Source organism: Manacus candei, unplaced genomic scaffold (assembly GCF_025592945.1).
Source record: "Manacus candei isolate 608988 ecotype Guabito, Panama unplaced genomic scaffold, ASM2559294v1 h1tg000086l, whole genome shotgun sequence".
Lineage (NCBI taxonomy): Eukaryota > Metazoa > Chordata > Aves > Passeriformes > Pipridae > Manacus > Manacus candei.
This window is the reverse complement of record NW_026138134.1, coordinates 4,401,270-4,425,676: the sequence shown is the minus strand read 5'-3', so window position 1 is coordinate 4,425,676 and position 24,407 is coordinate 4,401,270. Positions and strand designations below refer to the sequence as shown.

The 24,407-nt window shown below is 43.9% G+C and overlaps 1 protein-coding gene and 1 long non-coding RNA gene across 3 annotated transcripts; one reads left to right on the top strand and one right to left on the bottom strand.

Moving 5' to 3' along the window:
• Positions 1-363: 363 nt before the first annotated feature.
• Positions 364-18,106, top strand: JHY (junctional cadherin complex regulator). Of its 2 annotated transcripts, none has more exons than XM_051812237.1 (9): positions 364-403; positions 2,083-2,467; positions 5,608-6,040; positions 9,712-9,804; positions 11,501-12,096; positions 13,618-13,843; positions 15,789-15,869; positions 16,539-16,664; positions 17,716-18,106. In XM_051812237.1, exons 2-9 carry the CDS (start codon positions 2,106-2,108, stop codon positions 17,914-17,916), a joined length of 2,118 nt encoding a protein of 705 aa, XP_051668197.1. In that variant the 5' UTR covers positions 364-403; positions 2,083-2,105; the 3' UTR covers positions 17,917-18,106. The 2 variants fall into 2 exon arrangements, with proteins under 2 accessions (XP_051668197.1, XP_051668196.1); XM_051812236.1 differs by having other exon boundaries at positions 13,588-13,843.
• LOC127482302 (uncharacterized) lies at positions 6,530-9,009 on the bottom strand. The gene is made up of 3 exons (XR_007908496.1): positions 8,582-9,009; positions 7,318-7,426; positions 6,530-6,957 (listed from the first exon to the last, which is right to left on the bottom strand). It is a non-coding gene; the product is annotated as an uncharacterized LOC127482302 (long non-coding RNA).
• Positions 18,107-24,407: the final 6,301 nt, after the last annotated feature.

The following is a 24,407-nucleotide window of genomic DNA, read 5'->3' as shown; positions in this document are numbered from 1 at the left end:
CTGCCACAGCATCGCCTTTCCTGTCGCAGGAGGGTAAAACCGAACGCCTGAAATAAAGGACACACACGTGACAACAGAAAGCGGCGGTTTTGTCGTTCGAATTCGTTATTTCTCGCTAGAAAAAAAAACGATGCAAAGCGGATCTGAATGTCTAATGAGGGAAATATCCCCTTCGGTTCCCGGGGGAGTGGGAGGGATGGAAATAATCCCGTTTTTCGGTGGGAAAGCGGCTCCTCCCGGGCGCTACCACAGCCCCGCCCGGGGGGGGGGGGAGGACGAGCTCCCCCCGCTCCCCCCGCGCTTGGTACGTGCCGAGCGCGTCCTCCCGGTTACCATGGCAACGGGGGGAACGGCCGGGAATGGGACCGGGAATGGGACCGGGAATGAGCCGGGAACTGAGAGGGTGAGAGGGGATGGGAGCCGTGGGACAGGGGATGGGGACAGGGGATGGGGACAGGGGATGGGGACAGGGCACCGGGAGAGGGGAAGGGAAGGAACGGGACAAGGGACAGGGAGAGGGGACACGGTGTGGGGACAGGGACAGGGAGAAGGGACCGGAATGAACGGGACAGGGAGAGGGGACACGGGTGGGGACAGGGACAGGGAGAGGGGACCGGAATGAACGGGATAGGGACAGGGAGAAGGGACCGGAATGAACGGGACAGGGACAGGGAGAAAGGACATGGAACTGGGGACGGGGACTGGGGATGGGGACAAGGACAGGGGCTGAGGGGTTGGGGACAGGGGATGAAGAGAGGAGATGGGGGACAGAAGACGTGGGACAGGGGAGTGGGTGAAGGGACATGGGAAAAGGGATGGGGACAGGGGACATGGAAAAGGGGATGGGGGTGAGGGGACCAGCGACAGGGGACTGGGAGACAGGGCTGGGAACAGGGGGCTGGGGTGAGGGGAAATGGGGTGAGGAACTGGGAGAGGGGAAAGGGACAGGGGGCATGGGAGAGGGGACGGGGACATGGAACAGGGGACTGGGGTGAGGGAACACAGGAGAGGGAACTGGGAGAGGGGACCAGGACCAGGGACCAGTGTGAAGGGAGCAGGGAAATGGGACAGGGACAGTGGATGGGGGATTGGGAAAGGGAACCAGGGTGAGGGGACAGGGGATGGGGACGTGGGACCAGGGAAATGGGACAGGGATAGTGGATGGGGCATTGGGAAAGGGAACCAGGGTAAGGGGACAGGGGATGGGGACGTGGGACTGGGGACACCTCGGGGAACACACACCTGGCCTGGCTTTTCTCCAGGGACTGAGGTCCTGCTTTGGCCCCCAAGGGACCTGGGACAGGGGTTGCAGGCAGGGTCTCACCTCCCTCTTGGACACTGTGGAGGGAGAGGCAATTCTCAGTGAGATTCCACCTTCCTTGCCCGCCCTGGGCTTTGCCCTCCAGACTGTGGGTGACCAGTGATGGACCAATGAGTACAGGTGTCTGTCCAGGTGCTGGTCTCACCTGAAAAATTAGGAATTATTTATCACACACATGCTAAGGTGACACTCCCTGTGCACCTTTACCCACGTATGTGCTGTGACTAATGTACCTTTTACCATAAACCAGCCTTTTTCCTCACTCCCAGACACTTTACCTTAAGGACTTCTGAACACTTCAATCAAATGTAAAGAAACTCTCACCCTAATTTAGAATGTTTCAGTTCTTTTCACTGTGTTGTTCCCTGTCACACTTCCTTGCTGGTTTTGCATGTCATGTCAAGATGGTATCAAGTCGAATAAAGAGAACATCCAGAATTCATTTGAACTCTCAAAAGTTAACAGATAACATCTTGTTGCTTTGTCTCAGCTTCATTTTCCTTTTCAAAAGCTGGTTATGCATTATTTATGACCACCAGTAGTTTAAGGTAGATTTCATAGCAGTTGCTGCATAGGGACCTTGATATTAACTGCTTAATGAAACATGAGTGTGACAGATGAGGATAAAGAATTCTTGAACAATAAAAGCTCAGATTCTGAGCCTTAGCCAACAATAGTACCCACAACTGCAGCTTTTCATAAATATTATCATTATTATAAGGCCAACAACCCTTTTTGTTCGCTCTGTTTTCCAAACACAGGGCTGGTGTAAATAAAGCACGGCATGAAACCCTCAGCCCTGAAATACACTGCAGTGTTTTCTCCCCACTCTCGCACCGTGAATAAAATCCACGTGCCTCCAAAAGTCCTCGTGCCGCCCGTTTTCCACCCTCCCAAATGGCAAAGGGTGACTGTGAGGGAAGGGGGATCTGCCTCCAGCCCCCAGGACTCCCAGGACTCGGACTCAGAGAGCCTTCCTGAGGAGGGGCAGGACCAGCTGGGGCTCCAGCAGAGGATCCTGGAGAATGAGGAGCTGCTGGGACTGGGCTCTGAGGAGCTGGACAGTGACAGCCTGGAAGAGGACAGCCTGGAGGAGGTGAGCTCAGAAGAAGAGACCAGTCCAAAGGGAACACAGAAGAATGGAAGGTAAGGCTTAGATTTCAGTAGGTGAGCAGAACAGTTCATAGAATCAGAGAATCAGAGAATCATAGAATCAGCTGGGTCAGAAGGGACCTCAGATCATCAAGTCCAACCCTTGATCCAACCCCGCTGTGGTTCCCAGCCCATGGCACTGATGCCACATCCAGTCTGTCCTTAAACACCTCCAGGGATGGAGAATCCACCCCTTCCCTGGGCAGCCCATTCCAATGGCTGAGCACCCTCTCTGGAAAGAAATTCTTCCCAATATCCAACCTAAACCTCCCCTGGCACAGCTGAAGACCCAGCCCTCTTGTCTTGCTGATGGCTGCCTGGGAAAAGAGACCAACCCCCCCCTGGCTCCCCCCTCCTGGCAGGGAGTTGCAGAGAGTGAGGAGGTCTCCCCTGAGCCTCCTCTTCTCCAGGCTGAACAGCCCCAGCTCCCTCAGCCTCTCCTCACAGCACTTGTGCTCCAGTCCCTTCCCCAGCCTCGTTGCTCTCCTCTGGACCTTGTATTCCTCAGAATATACAAATGGCATTTCAAGACCAATTTATGTTGCCCAAGTGCTGTTAAAGCACCTACAGACATAGCTTTAGAGGACCTACAGACATAGTCACACACCAAGATGTACTATTTCATCTTACATTCATAATTACTATGCCCATTTCTCAGCATATAACATCAACTTTTACTATGTTGGCTGAAACATAAAATGACCTATGACCAGTCCAGGAGGATAAGACAGAGAAGAAAACACCCCTCACAAATCTTTGGGCAAGTTAAATATGAGTCACAGTCGCCCAGCAACCAGGAGGGACATCCATTGTCCTGGGGGCATCACCAGGGGTTGGACTTTATGATCTTTATGATCCCTTCCAACCCAAGATATTCCATAATTCTATGATTCTCCAGTCACTGCTTGCAGGGAGAACTTGGAGAGCAAGACAAGAGAGGAAGAAAACAAGACTCAGTACTGAGCCCTCCTCTTCTCATTCCTTACAAAAAGTGCTGAACAAACCAGGCCACTTCTGTTAGAAAACTTACAGGCAAAAATTAATGGCTCGAATAAATGCAGTTTTGTCCTCATGGCTGTGTAAATCTAAAAATGTCCAGGGTTACTGTCAGCTTTAAACATCCTTTAGAAAGCGTTAACTTGGTACATAAAATGAAATTTAATTTGCTGCTGTGCACATGAAAGGTTTAACCCTCTATGAATTGGGAATAATTCTCAAGTTTAGAGGGATTAAATTAAACCCGAAGTAATAATAATGTGCAGTTTCAATTTAATTGTCTACTTAAAATAAAATGACAAACAAATGAAGGCTAAATGATTAATAGCATGCTTTTATTCACCTCCTCAACAAGCAAAATGGCCAGTTATTGAATATTTTATTGTGAGTGCAAATTATGTTAATTGTACTAGAAACATGCTCTAATTTTTAGTAATTTTTTTGACTGAATACTGCACTGAATGTGAGGCTCTTCATTAAATGGAAATTTGATTTTATTTTGTTTGAACTTAGCCCAGTAAGTACTCCAACCCAGTCCATTAACCAGAGTAAATATCACAGCATGTACATATAAAACCCCCTTCTACATCCATTACTAACCCTGGAATTTGAAGAGGAAGTGCTGCATCTGTTGTCTGCACACCCCACTTTTGTGGAGGAGCTGAGTCCATCTAACCTTCCTCTCCAGTTGGGGCTGGGAGGGAGGAGGAATAAAAGGTGCCCTTTTTGTCTGGGGGATGATTAGGGCTGAAGGGGCTCTTCACACTCATTTTATCCCCGTGCAGTGACCCGGGCTGGAGCCCGCAATTGAGCCCCTATTTCAGCACAATGGGGCTCTTTAGCATTATCCTCTGAATCACTGCAATTATATCACATATTTCTGTACTCATTTCCAAATGTGCTCGCCCATTTCTGTTTACCTGCAGCGCTTGGCAACGGGAAATAATCCTATTTTCCCCCGGGGTAAATCAAATCACCTCCTTCTCCAGGACATGGCACACCAGTGGTCACCTGAAATGAAAATGAAACGTTATTTTGGTGTTGTCAGGAGCCACTTTGCCAGGCAAAGGCATGTCACTCATTTAGAAACGTGAATAAATGGCTTATGGAAATGGTAATAGGATTAACTAGGCCACACTTTGGAGAATCCAGCACATCAGGACATTTCTTTTAACAGAGGCTGAAGAGTCAACCAGGTTTCACTCTGAAAGACTCATCATGGCAGTGGCCAAGAAACCAGGGCTGTACTGCAGGTCCAGTGAAATAAAAACAGTCTTAAAAGCTTTTTCCTCCCACATTTCTTACTCCTGCTGCTTCCTCCCCATCTCCTGGAAGCCACTTGTTGTGTATTTGGCTCCTGCAGTTGGTTTTCCTCCCGTTGGATCAGATCATAAATCATAAATTGAACCAATTGTGGATTTTTTTTAAAGCAGAGCATCTGTGTTTGCTTCATGACAAATGTAATTCAGAGCACTGATTTGGCCACTTGTTAAAAAAATAGGCAAACCCACAGCCCTCTCTTGTTCATGTTTTTCTATGCTTATCTTTTAATGAAAAGTTATTTTAAGTCTTTCACAGAAAGAGTTTTTTATTGCAATATCATGGTGTTTCATAGGAACGAGAAGAGAAAATAAAAATACAGAGCTGGAGGCTCTGTCCTGCTTGGACAGTCTCAAAAGGACACTTGAGAGAGTGATTTTACCAGGAATATCACTTTTATTTCACTCAGCAGAGTCTCTGAAGAAGGAGAAACACACACTGCCTTTTGTGGGCCACGTGATTTTTAAGGAAACAACAGAAGCAATAAAAGATATCACTTCAACTTTTAGCTGATTCTACCACTGCTACTTGTGATTTCTATGCTGAATTTAGGATAATGATTGTATTCAACTGTGATCTGGATGTTAGACCAATTTATCATTCACTGGTAATGCAAATGAAAAATGAAGAGAAGGTCCTGCCAAAATTTTCTCCTAAAAAACGTTGGAAAAAACTGTTCTGATTCCAATCCCAATTCCTCTGTGCACTAAGTCAATTGGCCATATTTGCAGGACGTTTGTTGGCTCCAACTGCAAAATGAAATAATAAAAAATTTGTACAATTTGTGCAGAATAATTGGGTGTTTGTTTTTTAAATAGGAAAAGCCAGTCTGTGGACAAATATTCCAGCCTAAGGTACAGTCCTAACTGGAAGAACACAAGAAAGGCAGGAAAAGCATCTCAAGTTGGAGGAAGCAGTGTGGACTTTTCACAAGGGTCATTTTACCTCCATTCCAGTGGCTCCTCAGAAGAAAAGAGTCAAGAGGAGGCAAACCCACAAAATTCATCCTTAGAATTCAGTTCAGAATTTTTAAGCTTTCCTGAACCAAATGTCCTGGTCAGCAATGGGCTGACCAATGGGCTCCAAACCAAAAAGAAGGAATCTGGAGATGGTTTTCAGCCCAAGGATCGACCACAGAGAGCAAAGAAAAACTTTGTGAAAAAAAATAAGCAGACTTTAGGATTGCCCTCAGAGAGGATAAATTCCTATCTGGAGTTACACAAGAAAAAACAACAAGGTCTTCAAGAGCAGGTGGGTAATTTTTACATATTTTTATAAATTGAGGACTGTCTAGTGTTGAAATGCAATGCATGGGGAGGTTTGCAGAGGAGATAAGGAGATTTGCAACCTATCATGCTACTGATAAATTAAGATTTCCAGGGAGAATCTTGTTCCCTATGGAAGAATTGCCAAGTCCAGTAGCAACCCCAGCAATGGCCACGTTACAAGCCCAGTAAAGCCACGTGTGTTCTTGGCCATGAAGGTGTCCCAGAGGTGATCTCACACTAGTTTTTAATCTTGATGCTAAAGAAATACTGGTTCTACACTGCCCCTTCTCAGTGGTTCTTTCTTTGCTGCCTCTGATTTTTTCCTGCTTGGCCAGCATGAATTTGATGATGATGATCTCTGCTAATAGCAAATTCCAAGTCTTGTTCAATGCAGAAAATACCAATTGGTTTTCCTGGGACTGTGAAATCTCAGCCACCTTGTGTGAAGGATGAAGTGGAAACGTAATTACAGCTCCTAATGAACCATTACACAGGAGTTTGTTGCTTTTACTTGCTACTTACTGTGCCTAATGGGAAGGTGGGAGTCATTGGGTTGCTCCAGGAGTTGTGGGATAGAAAATTCTAAGCTTGGAAAACCACTGGGACTTGGTGCTTGGAGTGAAACTTCTTCCCAGGGCTAATGAGCAGTTGACACAACATTAGAGGGCGTGTGGTGACTCCATTCCTCTGACAGGAACAGTGGACAGGCTTTCTTCTAGCAGGGCTATTAAGAGCACTTCTTTTCTTCCAGTTATAATTTGGCTGATGGCAAAAATAATTAGTGCAGATTGCTGCTAATTAAAGCTGTGTTGGTATGATTATGTTTGCTGTCCGGGGAGTTCTGAAATTCTTTCATATCTGAGTCTTGGAGCCAGGGACCAGGACTCCATTGTGTTGGCACTGTTCAAAGATATGTAATAGGAAAAAAGGGTTAACATCAGGGCTGTGATATAAGATTTCCTTGCTGAAGGGGCCATGGGGACAGCAGAGCTGTGACAAGTGCAGGAAAGGGTGTTTCTTCATTCAAAAACTTGATACAGCCACAACAGCAGAGGGGGTGGACTCCCCATCCCTGGAAGTGTCCAAGGCCAGGCTGGACAGGGCTGGGAGCAACCTGGGCTGGTGGAAGGTGTCCCTGATCAAGGCAGGGGGGCTGAAGTAGGTGATCCTTGAGGTCCCTTCCAAGCCAGTTCTGGAATTCTGGGATTCTAGGAGCAGCATCACCCCCCATGTATTTGCTGCACAGGAGGAAGCACTTACCTCTCATGTCCTTAATTCATTGCTCCATCTTGTTGGAAGGGGTGAAAGAAGTCCTGAAGGAAGCATCTTGTTGGCCCATGGGAAAACTTTGGTCACCTCACCTGGAAAACTTTACCACAAAGTGCAAAAACACCAAGGATGTGAAGAAGCAAACAAGCCACATCCTCTGCTGAGGCAACCAAACTGTTGTTTCCTAAACTGGATTAATCTGAGCTTTGCAGGGGGTTGAAGCTGGTTTTAGTGATAGGATATTTCTATTAACATGCCACTGGTGCTGTGGTAATGAAACAGTGTTTACACTGAAGTCAGTACTTTGGAGTTAAAATGTTGGAGTTAAAATGTTGGAGTTAAAATGTTGGAGTTAAAATGTTGGAGTTAAAATGTTGGAGTTAAAATGTTGGAGTTAAAATGTTGGAGTTAAAATGTTGGAGTTAAAATGTTGGAGTTAAAATGTTGGAGTTAAAATGTTGGAGTTAAAATGTTGGAGTTAAAATGTTGGAGTTAAAATGTTGGAGTTAAAATATTTGCAGCCTCCTTCTTGCAAGATTTACGTCTGTTCTCTCTGTGCATGCGGGCTGCATGTACCAAAACACACCATAAACCTGTGCTGATCTGTATATTTACTAATTTATACAGCATTTTATAAAGCATCAAGTTCTTTGCAGCGTTGCCTGATTCTTAAAGAACCCGATGATGAGTTTCTTTGAGAGAGAGAGAGAGAGGGAGAGAGAGAAGTAGTGGCCCAATCTAGCTCAGCTGTGCTCAATCTGAGTTGCTTTCCTACCTACAAGCCCCTTACTTCAAAGCCAGGAACATAATGTACAATTTTTTAATGGCTCTAGACCAAGGCACTCAGACTCTGTGTGCACTGTGCCTTACCTCCGTGTAAACACCTAATCAAGATTGCCTGTGCTTCAACAATAGCAGCCAAATGCAATTCGAGAACCACAAGCCTTTGAAGTCCTCACTGCAAAGGCTGGTTTTCTAGTCTGGGATAATGACATGCCATGATTGCTGTCTTTGTTGTATCTTTTCAGTAGAGAAGCAATTACGGGCCTCAATTTAACAGAATAGGCATTACACAGCTTATGATTCTCAAAATGCAATTTCATTTGATCATTTTCTCAATTTGATTGGTATTAATAGAATGGTTCACAAAAAAAAAAAAAAAAAAAAAAAAAAAAGAGGAAGGAAAAAAAAAAAATGCTGGCAGAGGTTGTGTCCTGTTCCTCTTTCAAAGAGATAATGTAGAAGTATGTTTTACCTGCCCAGGAAACCATCAGTGCAGCGAGTCAGTTGGTTCCACCAAAAACATCCTGCTGCCTGCAGAGCTGTGGCTTTCCACGGTTCAGGAAACCTGTGTGCAAAGTTTTAATTTGCTTTATAATTTCTGCATTTCCATTTGGAGCCATAAACCCCACTTACCTTTTCCTCGTGGTCCTGATCTCTCACCCCCAGAGAGGCTCAGCTTCCCAGAAGGGTTCTTCCACACTTTCTTCCCACTGATTTCACCATTCTGATTTGGAATTCGTGGTCCTCTTGGTCACAGGTGTATTCTCAGTGCAAGTCCTGTGTGGGTCACTCCTCAGTGGGGTGACACTGCCCCCCTCATCGAGGTCACTTGGCAGGATAGTTTGGGACAGCACAAATAGAAGCCGAAAAAATTTTAAAATATAATTGTTTTCCTGCAGTTTTATAGATTAAGGGGGGGGGGAAATGATGCTTTCAAGGAAAATGTTCATTATTGCTGTATTTACAAGGACATCACTTGGCAAAAAATCATTCAAATCAGATTTGCAGCTCCCACATTTGCAGCTCCCACATTTGCAGCTCCCATCCTGCTCCCCCAGCTGTGGCCACGTGAAGGTGTTCCTGCCTGTGAGCTTATTTTGCCAGGTTACATGTGTTGGATGCTTTATTCCTGCATCTCCCCCTGCCCTTTCCTCCCAATATTACTGTGTTTTGCCATCTCTTTCTGCAGGACTTGCTCAGGCCCTGGCAGAGGGGGGGTGTATCATCCATCAGTGTCTGATTGCTTGGCCAGGGATGGTTTCTGGTTGTTTTTCTGTCATTAGGTGCATCCACTCCTAGAAATGGAGCAGCCCAGACACTGGAGGCTCACAAGGAGGTTTCTGTGCTGCAAACTTCCTGCAATTTTCTTTTCCTCTCTTCCCCTTAAAAGTAGAAGGAGCACTCCCTAATACCACACCACTGTTAACTGGATTTTTGCTTCCTTTTCTCTTCCAACCATTTGTTTTCTTGTTGCCTATTATATAATGCCTAACTTCAGCATTTTAGTTTTAATAGGGGGTGAATTATTGCTCATTCTTTCCCCCAGACTTTTAAAGCCTTTCATTTCTTTGGGCTGTTGCCATAAACATTCTCAATTTTCAGGTTACAGAGCCTAAAACAGTTGATGAGGAAGAACCACCACCCCAGACTGTGAAAAAGAAGCCTGAAGACAACCTGAAAGGACAGCAGCTCAAGGTTCCTTTTGGATAGAATTTAATTACTGAAATATATATGTAAAATCATTGAAGTTTGGATATTTAAAGCTGTCACCTTGTTACTTTTAAAGTACTGATGACTGACTATAAATCCCTGAATATTTATCAATAGGTAATCACCAAAATTTAGTGCATGTGCTTTATGGAGTGAATATTTTAAAAGCAAAAGGGATCCCAAATGCCAAGGAATTCTGAGCTTAAAGAATCTTGCCTATTTATGGCATTATTTAGTTGATTTATGACATTGTTTATTTGATAATAATGCAAAATCACAATGGTACATGGTCATGTTTGATGGTTTATGAGGATTCTGAGCTAGAACTCAGTTATTGCTGCCTTATTTGTCCCCTAAAATCCCTGTGAAAATCAAAAGTCACCATAAACCAGAAAATGCTATAAGTAGAAGTAGTTGGACTCACCTCCTCTGTACACATAAATCTGTTTTCTGCTGGCTTTAAACCAACACACTGTGAGTCTTTGGAGCACTGAAGAGACCAGGTTATGATCACTGATGACAAAACAGGAGCTTCAGAACCAGCCAACTGCCATTATTTCTGGCAAACCTGGTTATTCTCAACTATTTGAGGTAATCCAGGCACTGCTTAAATCCCCAGCTGTTCACACTGGAGGCTGCACCTCTGCAAAGCACAAACAGGATTTTTAGGCTGCTGTTCATCTGGACAGATCTGCTTCATATATCTGGAATTTCAGGGTGTTTAAATGGGAAAACTTTGGCCTGCTCCCATTTTGGCAGCAGTGGCACGACGTGGATTGTCAGAGTAAAGGTTGAGCTAACAAATCCACCCCGTGGGCTGCAGGAGGCAGGACTGCCCAGTGCTAAAGCTTTCACCAAACCCCCCTGGTCTATATGTGGATTTAATTCCTACCATTAAGCAGTTATTCTGAGTGCATATGCCATGTGCTGACTGCAAGTGTTGCTGACAAAAGAACCCTGGAGAGACAGGAGGATGAAATGGAGGATTTCAGCCCCGACAAAGATTAAATGGGCTGAGAATGGATTTGTGTGTCCCCGTGTCTTCCCTCCAAGTGGGCAACACCTGACGCTGTAATTGGAAAGGGATAAATCTTAAATAAACTCCAGATTTAGAGCAGGGCAGTTCAGCTCACAACAGCAGCCCTGGGGTGGTTAAACTCTGAAATGGTTTCTTATCATCTGGGTTATGTTTTGTGGCAGGGAGGAGGTTTAGAAATAAAATCATTCATATGATTGACATCAGTCTGTTCCTGCTGTGGATCGGTCTAATAGTGTGGAAAAAACCATATTTCCCTGAAATTTGGGACAGTTTGCTTTGTACAAAGCCATCTTTCACAAAATATTGGACAGTTTACTTTGTACAAAGCCACCTTTCCCTGAAATTTGGGACAGTTTGCTCTGTACAAAGCCATCTTTCCCTGAAATTTGGGACAGTTTGCTCTGTACAAAGCCACCTTTCCCTGAAATTTGGGACAGTTTGCTTCGTACAAAACCATCTTTCCCTGAAATATTGGACAGTTTACTTTCGTTAGGGAACAAAATCCAAGAGTTGCTTTGATTTTTGAATGATTTTCTCTAGGTTGACAGTCCCCAGGGTTGGGAAGAGGCAGTCCTGTGCATTTAAGGGCTCCTGTTGAACACCTAAACTGAAGCTCACCCCACTTTTGGTGACTTGTTTCAGGATCAGCACAATAAGCTCTCCCAGAGAGAGAAAACAAAACCCACCTGGAGTCTCGATGGCAAGGATTTTCCAAGGAATGGCAGCCAACAAGCACCAGGCAGAGCAGCAGAACCAAAGCCTTGGCACCACAATTCCCAGCAAACACCAGCATTTCAGGCTGCTCCCAGTGCAGAGGAGCAGGACAAGGACACTGCCCTGCAGGAATGTCTGCACCCCAATCCTGCTGCTGGCCCTGCTGCTGATCCAGCAGCAAAATCCAACACTGGCTTCAATAATTCCCCAAATTCGAGACATTTTGTTAACCAAGGCTTTCCCACATCTCCCTGGCCTGCTCATCCCACATCCCAGCACTGCAGCCCAGCAGACAGCAGCAAGGAGAACAAGAAATATCAGCAGGAATCTCCACGTGGAATTCCACATTCACCCCACCACATCCCTGGGCAGCATTTTGCAAGGACCAGTGGCCAAGCAAATCCAAAACAGAGGAACATTTCAAACATTTCAAACATTTCATCTGCTTTTAATGCCAGTTTTCAAGAATTGAAGGATCAAATCCCGCTTCAGGACTGCAAAAAACACATCCATGAGGATAAAAGGTACCAGAACTATGATATCAGTAGTTTATGGTAAGGATATAAGTGTTGAAAGAGTATTATTATAGCACTGTGATGCCCAAAATATATAGAAATGGACAATAAAATGCTTTACACCCAAAGTATGAAGTTATTCTGCTATAAGCCTACCACTATAGATTATTATTAACTTAAGATTCGTTGTAGATATTGATTTTTAAATATGGCACATTGGCAAAGGACAGTTCCAGGCAGAGAACTTCCCACAGCTGGAAGGTTCTAGAAGGAAAAGTTTAAAATATAGATAGGAAAGAGAATTTGTGCATAAAGCAAACCTGGCCTTCCAGGTGGATATCCAGAGTCAGTCCAGTGCCAATTCTGGCTCCCTACCTGTGGGAAAGAGCTGGAAAATCCTCAGTTATGTGGGATTTATTTCAGTGCTCAGTGGACCTGACCCAAAACCATTTAAAAGCAGCTTTCCTTGCCTTTAGGTAACTTTGCATCAGGCTGAAATCTCCCCATCTGTAGGTTTTTCCATTTATTTTAAGCAGTTTCCATACACTGTGCAAGCAAAGTCAGTCATTGGGAGACACCCATTTTTCCATCTTCATGCTCCCAGTATGTTCCATGTGCAGGTTGCCTGTTGAGCTACCTGCTGTATATAAAGAATATATGTAATAAAATATAAGTAGATTTAATAATATAAATATATAAAATAGAAATATCATATATAAAATATAAATATAAAAATAATATATAAAATATAATATATAAATATTATATATAAATATGAATATATAATAATATGAATATATAATAATATAAATATATAATAATATAAATATGTAAAAATACACTATATAAAATATAATATATAAATATACTGCATAAAATATGAATATATAAAATTATATAAATATATAAAATATATGAAATATAATATATAAATATAATATATAAAATATAAATATATAATAATATAGATAAATAAAATAATAATGTTCTATATACATAATCATACATAACAAAACATATATTTATAAAATTGTGAGAAATATTTATTTATAGAAAAATAAATTTATCTAGTAATATAGATTATATAAATATTACATTATAGATTATATAAACATATTGTAGATTATATAAATCATATGGATTATATATAGATAATCTAGATATAATAGAGATATATATAGATTATATATCTAGATATAGATATATATAGATATATAAAGATTATATATATAGATTATATATCTATTGTATATCTATAGATATCTATAGATATATATAGATTTTATATATAGAGAGATATATATAGATTATATGTATATATAGATACATATAGATATATAGATAGATAGATGATATCTAGATATATATCTAGATATATATAGATTATATATCTAGATATAATATAGATATCTATATGTATAAATATATAGATTATATAGATTATAGATTATATAAATATATATGTCACTTTTTAAGGCCTTCCCAATGTTTTGTTCCCAGCTCAGCACCAGCTCTTTGTGCCACCTCCAGCTTTCCCCAGCTGCTGGAGCAGCAGCTCCCAGGAATCCCTGGCTTGGCAGGAGCTCCCTTTGCTGACAGGTGGCTGCTCAGCCTCCTCCCCCCTGCAATCCCACGGGTCCCCAGTGGGTCCCAGGGAGATCCCGAGGCAGGAATCCCACTGGCAAGAAGCAGGAGCAACTCAGAGGGACATCTCACCCAAATGAAAAAGCAAACCCAGCCTAAAGTCAGCAAGAAGGTAAGAAAACAGCTGTGGGTTGGATGGTTTAACATTTCTATTCCCCCTCTGATTAATATTTTTTTTCTTAGTAATCCAAAGTTCTTTAGGGAAAAAAAAAAAAGTGGGTGCACTGAGGAGGTGAGTCCCACTTTTCCTACCTGTAACATTTTCTGGTTTATGGTAACTCCTTGAGTTCTACCTCAGAATCCTCATGAACCATCAAACACTTCACTGCTACAGAGAGCACCCACACCAGCTTGCCCAGAGCATTAAAAAAATCAAGGGACAAAGGTAAGAAACAGCCACTAAAATCACTCAGTGCAAAGAACAAGGTGACCCCCCAGCTCTGCCCGTGTCACTCGGAGTCCTGATGACCTTCAGGGACACAGAGGGCACCGTTTGTCCCTGAAGTTCTCAGGGATAAGGTGATTTAGGAGCTGTTGGGATGTGCCAGCAGGCAGCCTGGCCTCACATCTCAGCACACCATTATCCTGCTCAGCCTCATTTGCTGGCCAGCCCAAATCTCCTGCTTTCCAAGGGATTCCCAGGGAACAGCCCCAAACTCGGGGGATTTGCAAAGCTAACGGCATAAACACAACTCCAAGCCTCCTGATGATCCCATTTGGGTCTTTTTGTCTCTTTTTGTCTCCTCTGTGTGTCCAGTTTCACAGTGGAACCAGTTAACAGGGATGCAGTGGAACAGCATAAAGGGATCCCTGTGTGTCCATGACAAATTAAACGTTTAAGAAGTTTGCTCCAAGTCTCGGGGCAGACAAACTTAAGCTGGAATAATTATTGCTGTGTTTCATCTGGGTCTTGCTGCTTGGATGCCTCTAAGAAGAATTAGCAGGATTATGATAGTAACTGAAGGGCAGATTTCCTTCCCTTTCTGCTCCCCTGAGCTCAAACCATTGCTTGTATCCTGTATTTTCAGTGGTTTTCTCACGCTTCACATGTGAGGAATGCCCAGAGAATAAGAGTGTTTGTGTCTCACAGGAAAATCCAGCTTTTCCTAATAAACAAATGCAATTCTACTCATCATCTGAAGTGAGAAAACCCTGATTTTACTGTAGGCAGCTAAAGGATTAACTCCTCACAGCAGCTAAAATTAAAAGTTAGTAATTTATATCATAGGGATAGCTGACACAGAGAAACCTCAGACAGAAAATTCAGTGCATTGAATTAGTTTCTCTGCAGTTGAGTTTTCAATAAATGCATATTTTACTTGCATATAGAAATGTCTTGGTGCTTCTGCTTTACTCCATGATTAAAATTACTACAGAGCTGATCATAAGGAGGAGTTTTTAAAACATAGTTCACTTCTAAAAATCAATCTGGTACTCTCAAAAGAGCACTTTTCATCACAGTTTATATTTAAAAAGCACTTTGTACTAAAGAATCTTTTCATTAGAATCTTCTGGAAGCATTGAGATCTTTATATAAGGAAGGATTGAAGTGGCATCACCCATCACTCTTCTCTTCCCATGCACTTGTGAAGCTTTTGCTGTGCTCAAGGCATGGATTTTTCAGCTGCCTGTGGATAATTTTCCATTGCAGTTTTGAGAACAAAGAAAGGTTACTATTGCTATCAACGTTTGCCTCATTTTTTTACCACCAAAATCAGGTACTTTTATCTGCTTCTCTCACAACACCTCCTTTGGAGTCTCTTATAACAGTCAAAGGGGTCACTTGAAGCTGTTTAAAAATAAAGCTCACAAGAGGTCAGTTTTGACTGAGAAATTACTGCTTTGTGATTCGGATAATTGGCAATTTCCCACCAAGATTCAAAGGCAATACAGTGTCCTTTGCCTTGTGCAATTAGCTCAGTCTTGTTGGTCACTCATTTAAAATGAGCCATGCCAGGGGTAAGGCTGAGACCCCGTTTGAGCCCCACTCCTGCTTTAATTATTCTCTCTGTGAACCCAGAGGAAGGAAAAATCTCTCCCTGCTGTTTGTTTTTCAGCCATGTGGCCCCAAAGTCTGCATAAACCTCAATGTGAAGCTTGGGGGCCTTGGACCTGACTATGAGGCAATCAAAGAGAAAGTGAGTAAATCCCTGTTACCTGCCCTGCTTTTCAGCTGTGCAAAGTGATTTCATAGGCAGAGAAATCACTGCTGGGAAGCAACTTGTGGTTGTTTGGTGCTTCCTGTCCTTGGCTCTGGGTCTGCCTTGAGATCCTGAAGGGAAATTCAGGTAGAAGGGAAGATAACTGGGTGATTTTAACCCTCTGATTTTGTAGTTCCAGAAGCAGGGAGTGGCTCACAGAACTCCTCAGTAAATTATCCAGCCATGTGACTCGAGTTGCACTGTCATTCCCAGTGTCATTCCCAGTGCTGAAGGTCTGCCCAGCCTTCCCAGTGGAAGTAAAACCAGTTGTGTGTGAACAGAAGCAAACAGCTGGATGCACATTTATACTCTGCTGAAAGGGAGGCAGATTGTTCAGAACACTCAGATGTCACCTTTCTGCTGAGCTCTATCCTCAGCCCGAGGAAAAGCTCTTAAAAATGAAAAGCAACTAAAAAAAAAAAAGCTGTGCCATTTATCAGGGTTTCCTGTTGTGTTCTGCTGAGGGGGGAATCAATGGCCTGGCCAGGTTAAACAGCAGCAGAGGTGTAAATGGAAGGCTTGGTGGAAAAAGTGGTTCATTGATGGATCTACTGAGACATTCAATGACAAACCCTTTTTTCCCCTTTTTTTTTTTTTTTCTTTCAGAAGAAGAAGTTAAAGCTGCAAAAGGAATATTCAAGGCAGATTAAGGAATACAATATGAAAAATATTACTTTGGTTCAGAAGTTACCTACAAAACCTCAGGTCACATCTTCAGTGTCGAGACAGAAGGTAAGAACAGATTCCCTTTAAAATACACCCAGGGAGAGATTCTGGGCTTTGCACAGAGAAAAGGGAATAAATTTAACTCAGAGTGGGCTAAAATAGTTTCTCCACTTTGATTTTCCTTTTAACAGCTCCATGAATCACAGATTTCCTCTTGTTAATTATTATCCACCTGCCCATCAGTCCCATAGCTACAGTAATTACTCTGATTTTTCAAGCCCACACGTCACTTCAGCCTTCACTGGCCTCCAAAAACAGCCCAAATGAGCAATGAGGGACTCCCTGGCATTGCACCCACACACACAGACCAAGGGAGCACCTTTTCCTCATTGCAGGAATTAACAAAGCTCTGGAAATAACATCTTTTGAGCCACCAGTTCTGCAGGAGCTCACCTCCCTAGGGAGGTGTTTCTCCAAGGGGGACCTGCAGGCTTCAGGAACAAAGCTGGGGGGTTTGATGTCAGCTGAATTCCTCAGGTACCTGCAGTTATTTCCAAACTTCACATGAACCACAAAGTGACAAAACTGAGTGTCAGAAGGGCTTTGGATTCCTTCAAAAGGCTTCCCACACACTCTTTGACCACGAACATGCAGCTTCCACTTGGGGCATAACAGGTGTTTTCCCAGTTCATGCAGCAAACACAGACACCAAAACACATCCCAGGTTAAACCAGGGCTCTCTCAGATCCAGGATTTCTGCAATCCTGTTCCCATTCCCTCTGCAAGACAGCCTTCAGGTTCCAGACATCATTCCTTACTACTGGACACTGGAAAAAAAATGTTTATAACCTTAATAGACTCGTGTTGCTCTTTCCTTTTTAACACTAAAACACTCTTTCAGTGTCTGAGGTGGCTTCCAGTAGTGCCAGAAAGCAAAACTCCTTGGGGTGGGTTACTTGGCAGTCACCACTGAGCCATCTGCTGTTGAATTCTGTCAGAAACAACATCAGGAATTAGGGGAAGTATTAATTGGACTCAGCATAAACCCACCTAAGTGCTCTTGGAAACATTGGTCAGGTTTTCTCCCCATCAGTTACCCCAGTTTTCCTGGTTTTAGGCCCTGGAATATGCCAAGAAGATTCCAAGGCCAAAGACTTTCATGACAAGACCATCAGACAAAGAGGTGAAAGAGGAAGTTCTGTCCCAGACTTCAGAGGGAAGCAGCTTCCCCAAAATCCCATCCCTGGAAGCTCTGCGGAGCAGACACGAGAAGGAGAAGGAGGTTGTGGCTGCTTTCAAAGCCCTTCACATCCTATAAGGGATACATCTGGAAATATTGGGGATGTCTTCAAATCAAAAATGCCCAAACTATTTAATTAGGAGCTCTGACCATCACATATTGATTTACCAGCCCACTGAAATATGAAGTGGCTCAAGTTTAATCACTGATAAATTTTGGACTCGGTTCTACCATACCTTTTTTTTTAAATAAAATAAACCTTTGCATGTGTAGCATTTTATATATGGTCTTATCTGTTACGTTTCTTTAAAATAACTGACCTAGCAGTTGCATCTTTCAGACTATTCAGCTGTTGGCTTGTCACAGCTGGATCATTTTTGGACACGTCAAACACATGGACACATCTACAAAGCATTAAAAATGAACTTCTGCTTCACAGGATGATCTTAACACCATCAATATTTCTCTTTTTGAAGTGCAGAGGAGATTTTGGCAAACTGTCCAGAAACAAAGCCAAAAATAAGCCATTGCTGGTAAGGGGAATAAAAACAAAAATATGCACCAAACCCAGCAGTTGGTAATAATACTAATTATTCAAATATTACTCTGTTATTTATTAGGGAATAGTTGTCACATTAAGACCAAAATTTCAAAGCTTCATCTGGGACAAGAAAACTCCAACCAAGTCCTGGCTGAGCAGGCAGACAATCTGTTATTAGCCAGAAGCAGTTGGAAAATGTATTGGGTGACTGAGGGTAATTGAGAGCTACATGTTGGAGAGGAAACAGCTTTTAACAGATTAAGTCCATAAAAATAACAACAAACAGATGGGTTGCTTATGGTGGTTCCATTCCTTTAACTTGGTAAATTATGAATTAAGTCAACACGTGAGATGTGATTGGAACTCACAGCAAGGGAATTTTGACTAAAATCTCTGAGAAAACAGGCTGGTTCCAAGGAAAATAAATAACCAACCCCCTCGTGGTTCTGTGCAATTGCTCTGTCCGATTTGTTAGGTCTCTTTTTGCCTCCTGCTGAACTGGGCTTGGCAGCTGGAAGTTTGGGACACACATGACATTTGGGGAGAGCTTGGTGGGAGAAGCACCTTGGAGCACGGGGAGGATGCTGTGCAAGGGTCACCTTCCCAGAGGGGTGAGGCTGCAGGGGGGATGTTTGGCACCTCAGGGAATATTTCCACTTCCATCCTCTGCCTCAGCCTCCCTTCTCCTGTGGGCACACAGCCTGTGCCCTCTCTCCCTGTGGAAGGTGGTAAAAATCCACCCATCCTGCCTGGAAAAATGATCCCATGCTCTGCCAGCCGCTGCTTTCCTACTTTCCATTTTGAAGCCAAATGGTAGCACTTGGAAGCATTTCTGCTCAGGCAACCTCAACTTGTTGTTTCTGCTTAAAAGTGATAATCCCCCCTTAATACAAACCTCAAGTGCCTATTTTAATGAAACCTTCAGATGAATATCAAAGAGCTATTTACTCGTATCTAATATTTTAATTAGATTATATTCTCAATTTAACCCATTAAACCCCCTTTGATGATCTCCATGTTTAGTGTTTAGCCCCAGATGCTGGAGGTAATGAATATTGGACCTTTGATTTAATGAGAACTTCTGCCTTTCCAGCCTGACTCCCTTTGTATCCCCTTTTTTTTTTATTTTCCCAGCTATAGAATCCAGTTAATTGAAGAAGTCTCTTATCACCACACATTAAGGAACCTAAATTAGCATCCCTTTTCTGATTAGAAAATGCGAGCAGACATTTTCTCTTTGATCTGAGGATTGAGTTGAAGTAGGCAACAGCCCCCTGAAAATGAGCTGATGGCCTTATTATTTGGCTGCCATGCAGATGCACCCATGTGGTACAAAATGCTTAATGTCTTAATTGATCACCTTCCTCCCTATCTGGCATCCCACTACCTTTTAAAGCTCCCATAAATTAGGGGGAATCTCTCTGGGTTTGGGGCTTTTTGAAGGAAACAATGAACTTCCTACTGAAATAAAAGCCCTGGATGTGAAGCTGCTCCCAGGGGAGGGAGGAGGTTTCTTTATAAACACTGGTCATCTCACAAAAATTCAGAAAAGTCTCTTTGTTGGGGTGTTGTTTGGGGGGGTTTTCTTCCCAAAATTTGCAGCATAGGGTGGAAAGAAAATCTTTTTGATCTCCCCCAATACCAGTAGACGTTTTTTCCTGCACCCAGCAGGTCTGGTGGCACAAAGAGGGACCACACAAGTAAAAGATGAGCATCCATCTGCTGGAAAGCAAAGGCCAAACCTTCGTGTCTTTCACATCAGGAAGACAAGGAATTTCAATGGGAAACAGGCCTTGAATGTGGCATTAAATGTTGAAGGAGGGGTTGAGCTGGAGCAGAACCTGACTAGCCTAGACTGACTTAAGTATCAGTTTGAAAGTAAGAAGTAAAACATTTTTTGATAATATAGGTAATGAACTGTCCTTTTGATTTTGATTTGAATTGCTGGGAAAAGTGTTTCACTCAGATAACAAAGGCACTTCAGTTATCCAGGCAGAAATATATGTAAATTTGTACATAAAAAATGTCTGCTGCTCCCATGGTCCCACACGGGGCAGAGAGGCATTTGTGTGCATCATCCCGTGGAAATTCCCAATATTTACTTGGTAGGCCCTTTGTAGGCCATAATTTCTAAATATTTTGGCTTCTGGGAGCGTTGCAGCCCAGAGAACCTTCAGGGGTCAAAGACCTGGGGTCACTTCTATTTAGGAGCAACGTTGCTGCAGCAACATCAGCACCTCACCAAAGGCATGGACAGGCTGCTGACCCCCCCCCCAAAAAAGGTGGGTTTATCAGTTAAAAACATCAAATAAGGCAGAACCTCAAAGCCACGTTCCATCACCACGTCTCTAAAGACAAAAGGTAAACCAGCCAAGGCTCTGTCCAACTCCTGCAGTCATTAAATACTTGAACAAGCTCTGATGTCCAGCAGCTCACAAGCCAAGCATTTGATTGTTATCAACTCCTAGTAGGGTAAATTCTACAATAAATTACAGTGGCACAAAGAATATGCCCCTTTTTCAATTATTATTATTTTATTATTTAGCTGGTTTATTTTATTATGCTTATTTTTGCTTTTTATTTTATCATTTTGCTGGGTTTATTTTATCATTTTGCCCAAACCCAAGTGCTTTCTGTGTGAGGAAAAGCAGGAATGTGAAGAAAGGAGTGACTCTGGTCTCCCAAAAACATCCTTTACACCCACCTGCCTTGACCAAATATTGCCACAACTGCATTAATCCTGTGAGGAGCTGTACCCACCCCTGGCAGTGGACCTGGAAGGGTCTCATCTAAGCTTATAATTCCTTAGAAATAAGATAATTCCAAGACAGAAATCAGCCACTTTTTAAGCCCTGTAAGACCATCCAAGCAGGAGTTTGCAGTTAATTAAGGTGGGGCTGTTTGTTATTGTGACCAGAAGTGAGGAAGAGCAAAGTCAAAGCTGCCCCTACACATATTTAACAGCAAGGCTTTGCAAATTATTCACTTTATAACTGCCCACACAACCTGCATATCTGATCTGCTTTTATGTAGCTCTGGCCACTGAATGAAAAAATTCGCTTTCCAGATCCAAAAAAAGTTAAAAATGTTTAGGGCAGCGAACGGGAGAGTGTTTAACATCCAAACAGCAAAGGTTCATGGAAGGATTTTAGGCTGCTGTTTGATTTTCTATAAGGAAAACCACAAGAAAACCATTAACCGCTTAGGTGTTAAATAAATTAACAGAAAACAATTTCATTTTAAAAAAAAACCAAACAACACCTCACTGGAGAATTTGAATGAAAATCATCTTCAATGGATTTCTTGAAAAATAGGAAATCCACCAAGATTTCCTATTTTCAGCAGTTATTTCCTGCAAGCCATTTCCACTCCAACATTTCCCAAATGAAGACATTAAATATTCTTTTAAAAAGAGAGAGAGAGAAAGAGGCAGCTCTAAACAATCTCTCCCCTGCTCCTCAAGCTTTTGGGGAGAGCAGGAAAAAGTCGGGCCGTTGGCATGGAATGAGCAAGGACCCAGGAATAAAAAATTAATTAAGAGAAAAATCGTTGAAACGAACAAATAAAACACCTCCCCAGCCCTTCCTTCTTCCCAGGGCCATCTCCACCCTCCAAACACGCAAGGAGCTCTTCCCAAAATCTTGCTCTCCCTGTCTGGAAGCTGCATCTTCCCAACACCAGCCTGGCAGGAATCGCTTCCCAGCTGGGAAGGAGCTGGCTGGGGACAGCGGGAATGTCTCAGGCAGTGACTAATTCCTTCAACTGTCTCAATCTCAGGGTTTTTCGCTGCAAACTTCCCGGGATAAGCAGCCTGTTCCCAAATCCTCCCATTGCCTGCAAGGCTCGGTGCTCACCGCTGGGATGGGGACATCCCTGGGGTTGTCCCATTCTGCCCGCGTTTGTCACTGAGGTCGCCAGAAATCAGTGGCTTTGGTTCTAAATAATACGATTGCAGCTTTAAACACCATCCCAAAAGTGCCTAAAAGCACAGAGAGGTGGAGATGGGCGGGCGGTTGTGGGGTTTTATTTTATTGATCAGCATAAAAACTTCGGGAAGAGAGTTCCTGTAGTGGCGGGGGAGAAACGGCAGAGACTTGAGTGTTATTTGGGTCACATTCTGCCCCTTCCTGGCACATCGCAGCCCCCCAGAGCAGAGCCAGGCCAGCCCTGAGCTGTGTGCATTCCACAGGCTCTTCCCAGCCCTGGGAACACGGTCAGGAAAACACGATCGTGAAAATATCACGGCAGAGCTTCTCTTTTCTATCATTTTTAGCGGTTCCCAGCCAAGCACACGCTCGGGGGAGGCCGACAATGAGCGCAGAGCAAAGCAAACAAAATCCTCGACGGGCAGACGTGGAAAAACAGCGTCAAATTGAAAGGATTTTGAGGCAGTTTCCATCGCATCCCTGCACGTGTTGGGAGAAGAGAAGAGCTGGGAGCAGCATTTCCAGCCAGAGGTGGGAAGTGACCTGCTGGACCTGCCCTTGGCTCCCTGAGCTGCCTCAAACCACAGCAAGGCTGTGGGAGGAAAGTGGTTGATTTACCTTCTGAATCATGATTTTTAGGGTGGCGTTTTGTTGGCGAAAATTATTGCCCTGAAAGTATTCGCCAACACCACATTAAAAGCTTTTTCTGGATAGCTGGGATTTTTTTTTTTCCTCCCCACAACGTGTAACTTATATTATTTTACGTGTAAAAAAAAAAAAAATAAAGAAAAACCCACAAAAAGGAAGCAAACGTACACTTTTCAATCATCTATATTTTACATATTAAACAGGGACTCATTTCCCCCTCACAAAACGACACGTCCCGTAATCCAAAATACCCTGAAAGTGCTGATAACGCCAGACAACCAAAATTAAATTCCCGATTAAATCAAAAAACGTAAGGTAAATAAATTAAATAACGTAACGAGACACCGACGTGCCAGCGGGTTGCTGTGCAGCGGGGGCTGCACAGGTGATTTCTGAGCCAGAACAGCCTCTGCTCCAGGTTTTTATGGAGGAAATCCCCAATCCCACCATCTCCCCCCCGAAGATGCCCTGGGAGCGCGGCGGAGGCTCTGCGTTTCCCAGCCGGCCGCTCACAAAAATAAATGATAAAAAGCTTAATTTACCTGGAAATTAAAACCATTTCCCCGGCGGGAAGATGAAGGCAAAACGAGGGCGGCCGGTGGCTGCTCCGTGTGACCGCGACACGGAGCGCAGGGAGCCGGGGGGAGAGGCAGGAGAGGGGGAACAGGAGCCAAACCTGGAGCGGGAGCAGCTCCGGGGCTATTTGAGAGGAAAAGGGAATATCCGGGAGCTGATTCCCACCTGGAAGCCGTGAAGGAATCAGGCTGCCAGCGCAGGTGTTTCTCCAAGCTGTAGAAAATCCCTTTTGCTCGGTGGGAGCGCGTTTGCTCCGAGCATCCCCGGCAGGATCGAGTTCTTGGCGATGCTCCCCCTCTCCCTTGTCCACATCGGAATCAAATAAACCGTAATTCCGCTCTTACCTGTTTCTTTGGAGGGCTTTTCTGCAATTCTTTTTCGTTTGAGTGTGTGCATGTCCTGGAAGCTCTGCCCGGGCTCAGCTTTAGGGATGGAGGCGGCGAGCCCAGTGCGTGGAAAGAGCGGCGAGGATTTAGGGATTCGGGGAACGGGGTTAGGGCTTGCCCTGCCTGCCGCTCCCAGGAACGACAACATGCTGCCACGAGTTATACATTTATTTGAAACTCCGGGAAAGTTCGGGGAACGGGGAAAAGTCCGACATCTCGAGGGGAAGGGGAAACCTAAAGGAAACTCGGCTTAGTTTACTCCCCCCTCCACCCCAACATCAGATTTCCAAGCCAACCTCAGGCTTGGGGCGATGCGGGAAGGAACCGGCGGTACTGCCTTCACCCCGGGGAGGGGAGGGGGCTCCCCCCGCACCAACAAAACCTGTGCCCCCCTTCCCCGTGCGCGTTCCTCAGGGCTGGGGAGGAGGGGGCGACCTGCGGGGTCGGGGCTGGGGCAGAGCCTCCCCGGAGCGCAGGAGAGCCCAGGCCGGG